Source organism: Mus musculus, chromosome 14 (genome assembly GCF_000001635.26).
Source record: "Mus musculus strain C57BL/6J chromosome 14, GRCm38.p6 C57BL/6J".
Classification (NCBI taxonomy): Eukaryota; Metazoa; Chordata; class Mammalia; order Rodentia; family Muridae; genus Mus; species Mus musculus.
In genome coordinates this window covers 84,525,253-84,539,474 of record NC_000080.6, presented here as the reverse complement: position 1 = coordinate 84,539,474, position 14,222 = coordinate 84,525,253, and the positions used below count along the sequence as shown (strand labels likewise).

Sequence of the window (14,222 nt, the reverse complement as noted above, 5' to 3'; positions counted from 1 at the left end):
TGGAGACTGAAAGAACTTTTCTGCCCACCTATTTATTCACTAAAATATGGGAACCATCAACAAAGTAGAGATATAGGAGATTTAAAAGAATATTCTTATTAGCTGCATGATTTGAAAAACAATGTATTTGATGATAAATTGAACATGGCAGACAAGATATAAAATACAACAAGGCTATGGAATCTGGACCTGGCTATCAAATTAGAGGTCTGCTTTAAGGCAGAGCCAGGTGTTCTAGATAGCTGTCCTTGGATCTATACTTGCTCTGGAGCGCCTTGTGAAGCCCTAATTCTATAAAGCTTTACATCATAAAAAGTGTTTTAGAGCCAGAATTTACCCATATCAAGTAAGATCTGTGCTTGGTGAAATGAGTGTCACAGTAAACCATGAAAAAAAGTAAGATTAATTCTCATATAAACTCCCCCAAATGCAAATTACTTAAACAAAATATGACAAGCTATGAAAACTAGAACAAAGTACAAAATTTGTATTGAACTTATTTTAAAAATGTTTTTAAAATTCGAGCAAGTTATGAGACTTTAAAAAGCTAGGAACTTGAAATATATCATAACAAAAATTAAGTCATTAGATGCAAATACAACTTAATGCATATGTGAGAAAGGAAGTAGATAAAATAAGAACTGGTTCTTCTCAAAATGAAATGTCCTGTTCAGAAGACAAAAATAAACAAACAATAGGACCATAATTTTTAAGTTAATGGGTGCTGTGTTAGGCTATAGAACCCACAGTAATGAAGAATTTGAAAATAACCTATTCACTGGGTATTGTACTTCAATGTGCCACAGTGGCACTATACATGGGTACTTTATTTTTCTTAATATTTTTGTAAGAACTGTCTAGTAATTGTATCTTTGGTCATATCTATGTGAAAATAGTATCATTTCCAGAACATTTCATTGAGCTATAGCAAGGTCTTCCTATGCTGAGTTCATAATCTCCTCCTACCTTTGTCATATCCAGATAGGGCTCTTCACCTAAATGGTTCCATTCTCCCTCGACCTTGGTCACATGATTCACTTGACTGAATTAACAGCGTCTTCATCTACCTTTACTTTGTAAAGCAGTAGACAGCAGAATAGACTAATGAAAGAGTAGGGCAATTCCTGCGTTCACAGGTATTGCCAAGGTATAAACTGTAACGATTCTACAAACAAAATGTGCTTGTCTTGGTGCCTCTTTGTACCTTAGGAGTCTTCTGTATACTGGAATCTGGTTAATATTCAATGAAACAAAAAGCCCAACATAGAGATGAACCAAAGTGAGGACAGGTAAAAGTATTCAATCTGCAATAAGTCTAATGTAGCACACAGTGTTGATAATGTGATAGAAAAAAAAAAAAAAAACAGAACAAATCTCCCTGTGTGGCCAAACATTATGTGAGTGTGAATTGTAAAGCATGTCATTCATTGTGACTAAGCAAAAAGGCAGCCTGTTTGGGGTAACTAAGGAAAATCAAGAATAATCATATGACAAGTTGGGTGGATTAAAATTTGTCCAGTTGCTTTTTCCACCTGACTGCAACCCAGGCAGCACTCTGCATTCATAGTATATTTTGGGTGCACATTAGATAGGTAGGCAAAGACATGATATGAATTCAACAAACGATTGCTGAAATGGTAGGAGAGGCTTTTGTTTACAGCAAATGTAAATAATGCAAGGTACAAGAATTCATAAATCATAGTTTCTATGCTCATTTATCCAATATATTTGAGTGTTCACTTCTATTAGAAACTATTGACTTATTGTTAAGTAATTTCTAAGATCTCACTTTCTTGCAAAGCAGATAGTTACCAAAGACAGTTGTGATACCATATTTGGGGGTCTTCTTTGTGGTGTGCAGTAGAATGCATCAGTTCTGCATTAATGAATCAAGGGAAGGCAACACCGCTATTAGTAATAGCTTTTATTCAGAGTCCTCATTTTCCAGACAGGTCACATGAAACACAGCCATTAAACAATAGCGTTGAGATAAATCCATACAATGTATGCTGCTTTTGTTGTTGTTGTCGTCGTCGTTGTTCACCAATCACTTGGTACAGCGAAGAACCTTATGAAACGATGGGACTGATAAATGTACATAGCTAACCTGCAAAAACACTGGGGCCAGGAGAGTGAGACCTTAATCAGGTCTCATTCAATTATGTTTCAAATCAACACATCTTGATAGCCAAAACTCCGATGGAATTAATGCTCTGGTAAATGCTGCCTCTTGTCAAAAGAATATAATTAGACAATAATGAGTAGGCATATAGTATGCCAGTCCTTAGTCTATTTGATGACCCCAGCAGATTCCACTCCATTATTCAACAAACAGCTTTTAACCTGGTTCTCATAAAGCATACTGCTCATTACTACACGACTATTTTTTTATGGTGCCTTTTTTTTTTTTTTTTGTTAATTTGAGCAGTGCCTACATCCTTAAAAGGAAAGTCATGTTTTACAAGAGCCTAGGTAATTTCGGGAAAGCAACAATCAATTTCTCTCCCAGTAATTCAGTGAATCGATGGAACAAGGTCTAGTTTTTTGTGTTGTTTGCCATAAGTATAAGTTTGTCTAGTAAAGAAACAACGTGACAATCTTCTTTGAGAATATAGATGTCCCTTCGGTGTTTACTTTGATATAGCGTAACAGTGATTCGTACTATGTTGAATTTTAATGAAAACATATTCCTCATTAACAAATGGGGAAAATATTTCATTACTGATGTTTTGTCTTTAGTTCACCACTACGCATTTCTTTTTTTTGTTTTGTGTCTTTTACTAAAATTTCCCAAAATTGACAGTTTTCCTCTGCTTAAATACCTCTAAAGAATTAAAGGACTTTTTTTTTTCAATGTGTGTGTGTGTGTGTGTGTGTGTGTGTGTGTGTGTGTGTGTATGTAAAGCATTTTAAATTGCAGAAACCCCTCAACTCCCCCCAATTATGTACCATCCATTACAGCCATTGTTTCCTCAAAGGTATGATTTTGGCATCACAAAGGCTTCCTTGGAAGCCAAGCACCAGAGTTCTGTGTTAAAGGCAGGTCCCAGGGAGATGAATAAAAACAAGATTCCCTCAACTAAAAAAGCTCAGAGTCCTGACTTGAACTACCACCAACTTGTAAATAAATAATCACTATTAAGTACAGATAATGTATTAAACAGCTAACACTAGCAGACCACTAGTGACAGCTTAGAGTCAATCCATCACATGTTGGCACAACCAGTTCTGAGACTTGTATGGTGTTTCAATGTTTCAGACGCTTAACAATACATTGAACAGCTGGTTACTTAGAACTAAGAAGTTTTGAAAAATAAACCTATTGTTTGTGTTGAGTTTCCTTGCACACTGCTTGAGATGTCACTAAAGTGGTTATCTGAATAGTGAGAGAGGCAAAGCTCAAGATGACTACATGGAAACAGTTTTTCAGCAACTTTCAACTACCTATCAAGCTAAATCAATTTGTAGTCTCCTGGTAAAAGTAACATCATAGAACAGAGACACACATTGTAGCTACATAAATGGTCCAAAATATAGGGTCAGTTGGATTTCACATGTAAAAGATCCCCTCTTTTCTAATTTAAACATGGATGGATAACAAAAGGCAGGAGTAGAGATGTAGAGAGGCTCTTACCAAGACCCCAATGCAGTTCTCAAGAGAATAAGGGGCCTGGGGGGGGGGGGTGCCATCCAATCTAAAACGTACAATCTAAAACTTTCCTGAAATGATGGAAAGATTTCCAGCAGATTTTTTTTTATTATTAGTTAAAGAACTTAATTTAGTTCAAAGTTTGTTTTGCTTTTCTGTTTGTTTTTAGTATAAGGTTATTATTATTTTTGACATTTATACTGTTTCTATACTGGCTTGGTGGCAAGAAAAGAAGGCACAGAAATCCCTCCCAGTTTACAAATAATAAATTTTTTCCTGCTTCAGAGCACAAACAGCCTTTATTTAACTCAGCACCACATTTTCCAAGGTATGGGCTCAAACTGTTTGCCATGAAGCTGTTAAATGCTGAAAAAAAAAATTAAATGCTGAAGGGAAATGTCAATCAAGGCATTTCCCCATCTGCTACTACTTCTGTGAGTGCTAATTTTATTTTTCCCAATTCCTGAAATTAGAGTTTTCTTAGCCTCATAAGGAAGTAGGTTGGAAACTTGCTAAATGCCACAGGAAAAGGTGAAACCAATGATGGAATAATAGGCATTAGTCTCAAAGAACACAAATAAAAACAGGCAGAAGAGCACAGAGATAAAGTTAAAAAGCACATTTTGTTTAAGACCCAGACCTCTTGAGACACAGCACACAATGCATGTAACCAGCACTGGCCCTACACATGCATTTGAACATTTCGTACGCTTACGAATATGATGTGTACACACACCGGAACCACTGAAGATACTTTGAGAGCCAACCAATGTTATGATATCTACATAGGCAGAAGCTTCATGGTATGGAGAGTAAGGGGGGGAACCTTCTTGTGATTTAGCATGACTTTAATCAAAGCTTTCTACAAGGACTTTCACAGAACTATGACTGACAGATGTATTTTTCTGGTCTTTCAGTTAGCTTTATCGGCTCACTCAAACACACTTTGAACAGAATTGTGTACTGTATACTTGGTAGACTATACATTAAACGAGAGACTTTGCTCTGAGGCCCTGCTCCCCACGCTCCATGGGGAAAAGGAAGCAGGAAAAACAAAACTCATAGAGTTCGACAGCTACCGAGGCAACACTCGCCATTTACAATATAAGCCCAAAGAGTTTTGCAACACAACTATATATTAATTTAATAAAATACACAATATAGCTCTTATACACTCAACAATTTGGCTCATATGCACAGAATCTGCAATAAATCAATAAAAATATGTCATTTGATGTAAACACATTGAATCTTCTTACATCTGCACATTTAAATGGTCATATGATTTGTTATGTCTAAGTCTTTTTTTTTCACTTTCCTGAGCTATTTTAGTGTCCAAAAACTGAGTAAAACATTTTAGTTTTGTTAATTTTCTCTCAGTATTACTACTCAGTGATAACCCATAATTCAGAACTGTTCAAATGTAAAATAAACTCACCATTACTTATATCTTTGTTGGACACTAAAATGCTAAATAGACATTTTAAATTTTCAAAATTTTCTTCTTTAATGAAGTGAATAGGTCTACATGTGTTCAGGACAACACAGACTATATCTTTTTACATTGAACTTTTATATGACATGAGGTGTCTTACAAATGACCAAGGGTTTTTGTTGTTTTATCTTTTTTTTTCCGTTTTGTTATTATTACATATTTTTTCTTTTGCTTTCTGACTAATGGTATGGAATGGTCTTTGTGTTTCTATGCTTGGCAGGTACTTTATACAGAAATGTTTACCACAAATATGGGTTAATGTTTGGTGTAGCTTGGACTACTGCAAGGTCTTTTCGGGACTTTCAGTAGAAGCCTGTGATGTCAGCTAGTAGTCCACCACAGATAACAAATATGACCCTGCTTTGTATGGGTTTATAGGTAAACAGTTAAGTCAGCATCAATCTCGTGGGAGGACAGTCTTAGAGTGATCAGAAATACGTTAAGTCTCACACTGCATACCTTCCTAACAGATTGTCAAAAGGTAACTTGTCTCATCCTCCTTTTTGCGTCTTTCCAATTTCTTCTCTCTCTCTCTTTTCTCCTTTCTCCTTAAGCATCATTAATTCTGTCCTAATATAAGTTTGGTCAAAACCATTGTTATTTCTGTAAAAGAAACAGCAGTGAAAAGAACATACTTGTGGGCACTTCAGATGTTCACTAAAAGCCTTAAAGCAGCACTGGTCCTTTGCCATCCCTGTAAAGTGGGTTTTCACCGGAAGTGATCATTTTCAAATCAACAGAAGAGACAAGAAAACACCAATGCCTTTTCCCCCTCACTTTCTCACAGCCACAGGGTCATTTCCCCGGCAGTCCTGCAAGAGCTTATCAATCTCTCTCACAACTTCTTCGGCATCCACGGACTCTCGGCCCAGATCCCTGTTGGGCTGCTCCAGCTGCTCCAACACAGCTCCCATCTCGCTGGAAGCCCTACGGGCTCTGGAATGCACATCCGCGAAGACCCTTGCCATCTGATCAGAAGCCATGAAGGAAGGGTCTCTTGGTTGCTTACTGGGTGAAGGGTACTGACTGTCAGTGGGCAGGTAGGAGCTGCTTGCTTCTGCTAAGGGCCCAGGTTTTGCTTCACAGCCATCCAGGGAGCCTTTTGTTGAGGCGCAAGGCTCAATGCATGCCTTGGTTGGGCTGCTAGATGCTGAGGGGACCTCTTGGAGGAGAGGGCTCAGGGCACGTTTGGCTTTTAAATAAGGTTTCACATTGGCAATGAGAATAGTGTGCTCTCGCTTGTCTTTTCCAAATGTACAAAAAGTCTTTTTCCCAGTGGGATTCACAGTTTCGTAAGTCTCAGTCTCAACATTAGCTTCAACTGTGGGTACAAAGAGATTTGTGCGGTAATCTGCATTTTCAGCCTGATTGGCTGCAGGGAACTGTGGCATCCAACACCTATCAGAATGACCAAGCACTCGGCATTCATCTGTGCAATTAATGCACTCTTCTGGTTCTGCAAAACAAAAGAGAAAACAACAATCCGATCATTAGAGTTTCCTTGCCATTTCTACTTGAGGCTGTGATCAGCTCTCAGTGGGCTTGCTTGACCTCTGCTCTCTTAATTAAAAAGGAAAAGAAAACAATAATTAAAACATTTCAGGATGGTTGCATAAACCTGCTGGTTGAGACAATGGTTTTATTTTAAGTCTATTCTCTAGATATTAACGAATTCCCATAGCCTGGGAAGAAGTAAAATGTGGTCATGGGAGAGAGATTCTCTGTGGAATACACCACCACTGTAACCAGATCCCCTGGGGAATTTAGTCTTTGTTCTATGTAACCCGTGCTGGAGAGAGAGAGCTTCAAAAAGGATGGTCAGGATTCATTTTGTTAAATCAAATAAGAGGGTAAAGAGTGGATCACAGATTTTCATAATAAGTTCTAAGATACTTTAAAAATATTTCATCCTTATATTTGCAATTGTTACATTGGTGACAGTCATGAAATAAAAGGGTTCCTTTCATAGCTGACTTTTACCCTACTGAGAGCGGCAAATGGAATTTCCTATCACAATGTATTATGAATAAGCTTGTCAAAAGGGCACTTTCCTGTTGTATTATATATGCGTGTGGATCTTGTAATCAATTCCCTTCACTTTCAGTTTTTGTTTTTGGTGTAAGTGGGCGAAAAAGGCTTACTCAACAGGTATAGTTCAGAATAATGACACTTCATGATTTCCTGCTCAAAACAAAAATGTCTGCTGTGAGGACTTGTACGTCATTCTTTGACAATAGACATGTTGACAATCTATATAAAGTATTATTTAATGATTCCTATTTTAAAGATGGTGATGAGGAAACATGAAGTAAGATGCCTTCGCTGTGATGGTAGCTATGAACTCCCTACTGGGTCCAATATTTTCAACCATGTATTTAAATTACATCTACTCAGTTGTTCCTTTCCTCTGTGAATGGTTACTTCCCTTTTGTTTAATGATGCATTTTTAGATCAGGGACTACTACTAGGAGAAGAGGATATTTACAATTTACCTCCATGTGATGGGAATAGAATTCCCTACACATTTAGGAGCCCTAGGGCTTGCCTTTTAATTGATGCTAGATGATCCCTACAATACATAGTACACTCTACAAGGAAAGAGAAGTCTACAAACAATGCATTTAACATAGGAAAACAGCAAATTTGAAATTATTTGTATGGTAACTTTTCAAAGTCACAAGAAACATTTGATTTTATACTTAAAGTCCATAACAAATTTATCTTCAGTCACCAACAAAGCGTACCCACAACCTACTTTACCAGAAGAAACTTGAGCCATGGAATAAATACTGTTTTATGAAGTGCCATAGTGGTACCTTGACAAGACAAACATCATAACATATATCATTTACACTTGTAAAAATTTAGAAGTATTTATGTTGCTTTTGCACATAGTTTAACTTACCATTTTAATGAAATATTTTCCTTGGAAAAATGAAGCATTCCTTTTTAAATTTATTATGTAAAGCAGGAAAGAATCTTGAGTGGTAGTCTGAATTATGCATCAATAGAGTATTACAGACTTTGTCTGGAAGCCTGGTAAATGGGACATGAACTACTAGAGAAGAAACTAGAACTCGGATTAAATTTTATTTTTAATGCCTTAACGATTTGATATGAGGTATTTTCTTTAGGCTTTCTGGTCTGACTGGCATCACATGGCTGTGTTAATGTTTTGTATCCTTTGGATCCAAGCATTTTACCTTAAATGATTTACAACCAATACACTCTTTTTGAAACATGCCAACATGGTTTCATATTTCAGTATTGACTGAACTTCCATTTCAGCTATTTACATAACCAGCCCTGAATGAACTCAGCATGGATTTAGGGTCAGAGAAAGAGATAGACTAATGCAGATTTTAAAAAAATGTGCATCGACCCTGATTTTGAAACCACCAACATGAAACAAGTGTTTGTGCTCCACTGTTGCACTTGCCCAGAGTTTTTTACTTGAGTCTTTTCTGTCACATCCAGGGAAGCAAATTTAATGTATTGATTATGATACATTACAAGTTCTTTGGCTTGTGATTACACTGTAATTTTGACGCCAGCAGTTCACAGACAGTGAGGAAAATCGAATGGCATTTTTTTTTTGTATAAACAGCAGAAACTATGAACATAAAGTTAACTGTAACTGCAAAAGTTCAAGTAAGAATTAACGAGTAGAGCCTTCATGAAAGAACTTACATAAACAGACAAGTAGGTAGATGTAAAAAGAGACATGGTCCCATTGAGGAAATAATTAGCTAGAAAGAAAGTATTAGGCAAAACAAAACAGTTGAAATTAAGAAAGGAGAAAATAGTAAAAGGTTAGAAAGATGAAGGGAAGGAAGAGAAAGAAAAGGATTGAGGCATCGGTAGATGAACAGAAATGGAGAGAGGGTGGTGATGAAGATGAACACTTAAAGGATGGTTACATCTACTGGAAAGATAGCAGCCACATGTACCCCAAGGATGGGATGTTTTAAATCTCCTCAAATAAGCTAACTGTGTGATACCAAAGATAAAGCAAATATTCAGTCAAGCATTACAGCTATCAAAGAATTTAATCAAGTTGTACTCTGTGTCTTCAAAAGAATGGACGAGCAGAATGTAAAATAGTAAAATTGCAAGAAGCAGATCATATGGACATAGATTTGAGGTTTGTCTTAGACAAGTAGAGAGGCCCTGGGCATTAGAGCTCACACCAGAGTTGATCTGATCCAATTTGTCTTCTGATTTGAGATTATCTAGAAATAATTCTCTCTTATTGTCATCCTTGCTTCATGACTACGTGCTCATCGTTTCAAAGAATGTGATCCTTCTTGGAAAGACAGCAGAGCCCTAAAGGTATACACGTGACAGAAACTGTTGAATTAAAAAATATATATCTGAACATCCACAAATAAAGGTTACAGAGTCTGAACTCTTAAGTATCTAATTCAATGAAACACCTCATGACAACCAACGAGCTTCAATTATTTCCTTGTTATTAAAATTCATTTTCAGCTGACTGTGGTACATGCCTGTAGCATTGTGACTTGAAAGAGTGGGGACGATAACTGTGAAGTTCAGAACAGTCTTGATTGGGATTATGCACTACATTTTCTCAAAATTATATCTATTAAAACCAGCACTCAAGAAGCCAAGGTTGCAGGTCAGCCAGTACAGCCTGGCCCACATAGTGAAATTTTGTCTCAAAAAAGGAAAGAAAAAAAAGAAAGAAAGAAAGATAGAAATGTAAAGGAAACACGGCATTTTAATTATCATCTTCATTGTATTGTGATGAGCGTGAAACCAGTGTTTAGGTCAACGAATTAACTGTATTTAACTTCAAAGTTTCATAATTAAACACTTAGATAGTTGCACTTTTAGCAGTCTTGGTGAAAGGCTATGTATTATTTAACCTTTATATTGAGAGTTTAATCCTAGAACATCACTCCATCATCAGACATGCCTAGCCATTCTGATGCTCAGTGAGGAGTTGTCCGCAGCTACTGTGAACATTCAAATGAAAGCCAAGACGTTGAAGCCAGGAAGGGTTAGCAAAGAAAAGTGAACCTTTGTCAAATATAAGTAGTTCTGCAAAATTCAAGTGATTCCCCAGAATGCCAGAGATGTGTTTGGTGTGTGTGTGTGTGTGTGTGTGTGTGTGTGTGTGTGTTTATATATGTCCACTATAAAGAAAAACTGCTGAGTAACTAACCACAATTATCTTAATTCAGAGTGAATTTATTTAATTTTTCTTTTCTATCTTGCTCCCAGGCAGAAACTTACCGCAAATTAGAAATTTAAACCCATCCCCTTTTCTTCAAAGCACTGTACAGAGCACTTAAGGGAAAATATGTGACAACAAACCTGTCACCAGTGGCTTAGGGAAGTTGGAGAGGACATCAGAGAAACCCTCCCCTTAGTTTCAGATATACATGCTACCTCCAAAGTTCACGTTTTTATACCCGAGAAAACAAAGTTTCCAGAAAGAGCAGAGTTTCCAGCATCAGATATACATAGGCATTCAGTATCCCGCTCTGATCTACTTAGAGATATGTACAATGAAGAAATAATATCTGTGACACAGATGTTTGCAAGTCTGTGTATCAGTCAGCGTGTCAGTGAGGAAGTTCTGCAGTTCAGTAGCAGTAGGGAGGGGTATTTAAAACTCTTCTGTGCTTTGTGACTACCAACAAGATGTTTTTATTTCTGTTTTGTAAACAGCTTTAAATAAGCATAGAGCTTTTCTATTAAAGCAGTGCTTGGTAGTGCGTCTTATAACATTGTAAAATTAGAGTTGTTTCCGAGCAGATTGTTGTATAAATAGAAGCCCACTTTTTTTTATTCTCATTTTATTTTATTTTATTTTATTTCTAATTTATCTTTTTCACCAACATAAGCTTTCATAACGCCTGTTAGCTGTCTGGAAAAGTGGGATAGGCACTGATGTCTATTTCCAGGTAGCATGGTAGCTTTTAAGTTAGTTCTATAGTATCTAAGCACAGTATATGTCTCAGGTTCTCATCTACTTGCAAATTTTGACAAAAGAAGACCTTTGGCCATAGATCAGGACATATCGCTTCCCACAGCAGCCTGCTGTTTCTCTTTTCTTTCATCTTCAGTACATACATATAAATGTACATATAAGGATGCACATGCTTCTCTAAGAGCAAAACAAATTCCAATTTCTTCAAGTACATTCTTATATATATATCAGGAAAAAAGATCACTGGGAACTTCAGAGTCCTGTCAGAATACAGTTCAACAAAGCTAATAAAGCAGGTTTCTTTCACTAACTTGGTAGACTTGCAACATCCTGTGAAATGACATTTCTCTAACATAAACAGTGTTCCCCCCCCCCTTTTTTTGGTGGTTATTATTCACTAACTTCCCTTTGCAATTCTGTAAATCCCAAAGAGCTTGTGGTGACGATGTGAGTCACTACAGAAAATTAGGATCGTAATAATCTATATCCGTAGAAATTAATTCCAGTTATAAGTTTTGAGTCCCTATTTGCTTGACTATTTGATAAAAATAAACCTGGTTTCACCCTTTCTGCCTGTGACTGGAATAGAGATTTCACTTTTGGTATTATTCTGAAAAATGGGAAGCCAAGTTACTTTGCCTCAAAAACTATTCTTTTTTTCCTTTCAGGATAAAAAAAATCCGCTTGATAGATAATATGAATACTCTGAAAACACAGTTGTATTAGAGGTAAGATTTTGCTTAATGAGGATTCACAAAACTCGTGTGCTTTATTTTAGACATGATTTAATAACTGTGGTCTGTGTATTATTCAAGAGAAATGGAGAATGAGAATGGAAATTTGTGGTGGGGAAGAACAAGCACTTATAACCTAGGCAATCTACCATCGGAGCTTAGCATCCCTGTGTTTCTCACTTGGGCACAGGAAGCTATGCTGTTCACTAATCAAATACTGCAACTGTTAGGTGGAAGTGAGGTGTCATCTTGCCTTTAAGTTTTAATGCGTGAAGTAAAATATTTTGTTATGATACACTTCTTACAGAAGGTAACTGTTCACACATCCTTGATTTAATGAGAAAAAAATCCTTCATATTGAGGACAATGAATTTAATTATTTTATAGTGATTATTCCTAAATGATAAGACTTTGGAAATATAATTCACAGAACCAAAATACATCGAAAGAAGCACTTGTACATCATTTGAATTCACAACCAATCCCATTGTCAGACTTTATTTTAGGTGTGGGATGCTATTCTATCTGCTTTAGATAGGCAGAGAGTACGTTTTGAAGAGGGGGGTTATTATAATACCATCAAATAGTCAAACCGTGGCAGCATTGAAGTACCAATCCTCAAGCGTGCACCTGCATTGCACAATGCCTCTAAATGTATTGCCACGGCTGCATTCAGGCACCAGAAACCACTGGCCTATATCATTCAAGTGAATCCAATTGCAGCTGAGTATTTGGAGCTGCTTGGAGCAGTAGTACTTACTATTCTATGCACCTGCTCACCTTCAGGGATGGTTTTAAGTGTCTGTGACCTGGTGACATAATAAAAATGCCTATCAGAGTGGAATGTTTGAATATATATTGATAACATACAGATAGTGCTCAGAGATGAAGAAAAGCCTGAGACAAATCGAAATAAAATTTATGTTACAGAACAAGTGCAAAACAATAGAAGGAAATGTGATATGGAAGTACCTGGTATATAGAACAATGAGATACTAACCCATAGTGTGGAAACTTACAGCACAAATATAAGTGTGTCCCACAGCACACTTCTCCAAGATTATCATTTAAAATGTAGGTGCCCTCCTCCCCAAGTCTTCTTATATAGGCACAGCTATCACCTGGGGCAGTAGCAGATGCTTGGAAGTGAAGGCAGAGCTAAATGGGGCTATCTATTTCCTAACAGGCACCCTTAGGAAAACTGCTTCTCAGACTTAATATTGTACAGTGATACAGGTTTGCATTTGTTTTGCAAAAAGGACTATTGCAGACCCTTCACATGCAAAACAATGTAATCACAGTGTTCTAATAGAGAGGTTCTATGCATGTGTATGGTGTGTGCTTGTTCAGTTTCTTTAAAGACAACATGTCTAACGATTCATTGTTTATTAATGTATTAAGCAACTCGTTTGTGTCTACTATTATAACAGGTAGTGGTTGGTGGTAAATTAGCGACTTTCAAATTCATGAGTTTGTGAAATCCTTGCCCATCCTCAAGGAGCTTACAGAAAAGATAGTATTTGAGAAGTGTAGAATAGATTTGAATTCTACATAAAGAAAACAATTCATGAATAATTACACTTTGAAATGTGCCATAGTAATGTCAAGAAAAGAAATCTGCAGAATGATGTATGTGATAATATCATGAAGGAATCTATACAAAAGGTGCTATTTGATCTTCATTTCAAAAGATAGATGGCACTGTAGTAGAGTTTAGGGAGAATGGGTTCAGCTAAAGAGTAGAAACAAACACAACCACCGGATAGAAGTGTACAATTCCTGCTTCTTGACCCTGGCATTCCACTGTACTGAGGCATATGATCTTCTCAATGCCAAGGACCCCTCCACCTATTGATGGCCAACTAGGCCATCCTCTGCTACATATGTAACTAGAGACACAGATCTGGGGAGTACTGGTTAGTTCATATTGTTGTTCCTCCTATAGGGTTGCAGACCCCTTTAGCTCATTGGGTACTTTCTCTAGCTCCTTCAGTAGGGGCCCTGTGTTCCATCCAATAGATGACTGTGGGCATCCACTTCTGTATTTGCCAGGCATTGGTATAACCTCACAAGAGAAAGTTGTGTCAGGGTCCTGTCAGCAAAATCTTTCTGGCATATGCAATAGTATCTGTGTTTGGTGGTTGTGTATGGGATGGATTCCCAGGTGGGACAGTCTCTGGATGGTCTTTTCTTCTGTCTCAGCTCTAAACTTTGTCTCTGTAACTCCTTCTATGGGTATTTTGTTCCCCATTCTAAGAAGGAGCTAGGTGGGTTGGGGAGCAGGGCGGGGGATGGTATAGGGAGCTTTGGGGAGAGCCACGTGTAAATGAGGAGAATATGTAATAAAAAAATAATACTTTAGCCCAGTTTTCTACTCTCTTCCCA

General features: G+C 37.1%; 1 protein-coding gene across 7 annotated transcripts in view; it reads right to left on the bottom strand.

The window, feature by feature from the left end:
- Positions 1–1,909: 1,909 nt before the first annotated feature.
- Positions 1,910–14,222, bottom strand: part of Pcdh17 (protocadherin 17) — a 94,003-nt gene continuing 81,690 nt past the window's right edge. For 6 of the 7 annotated variants that reach the window (XR_001781111.2, XR_003950846.1, XR_003950845.1 and 3 more), the window contains one exon: positions 1,910–6,600. Coding sequence is in view for 4 of the 7 variants with exons in the window: in XM_006518905.2 (XP_006518968.1) it covers positions 5,918–6,600 (683 nt within the window). In the remaining 3 variants the exon portion in view is untranslated. The remainder of the gene's footprint in view (positions 6,601–14,222) is intronic. The other variant, NM_001013753.2, reaches the window with a different exon arrangement.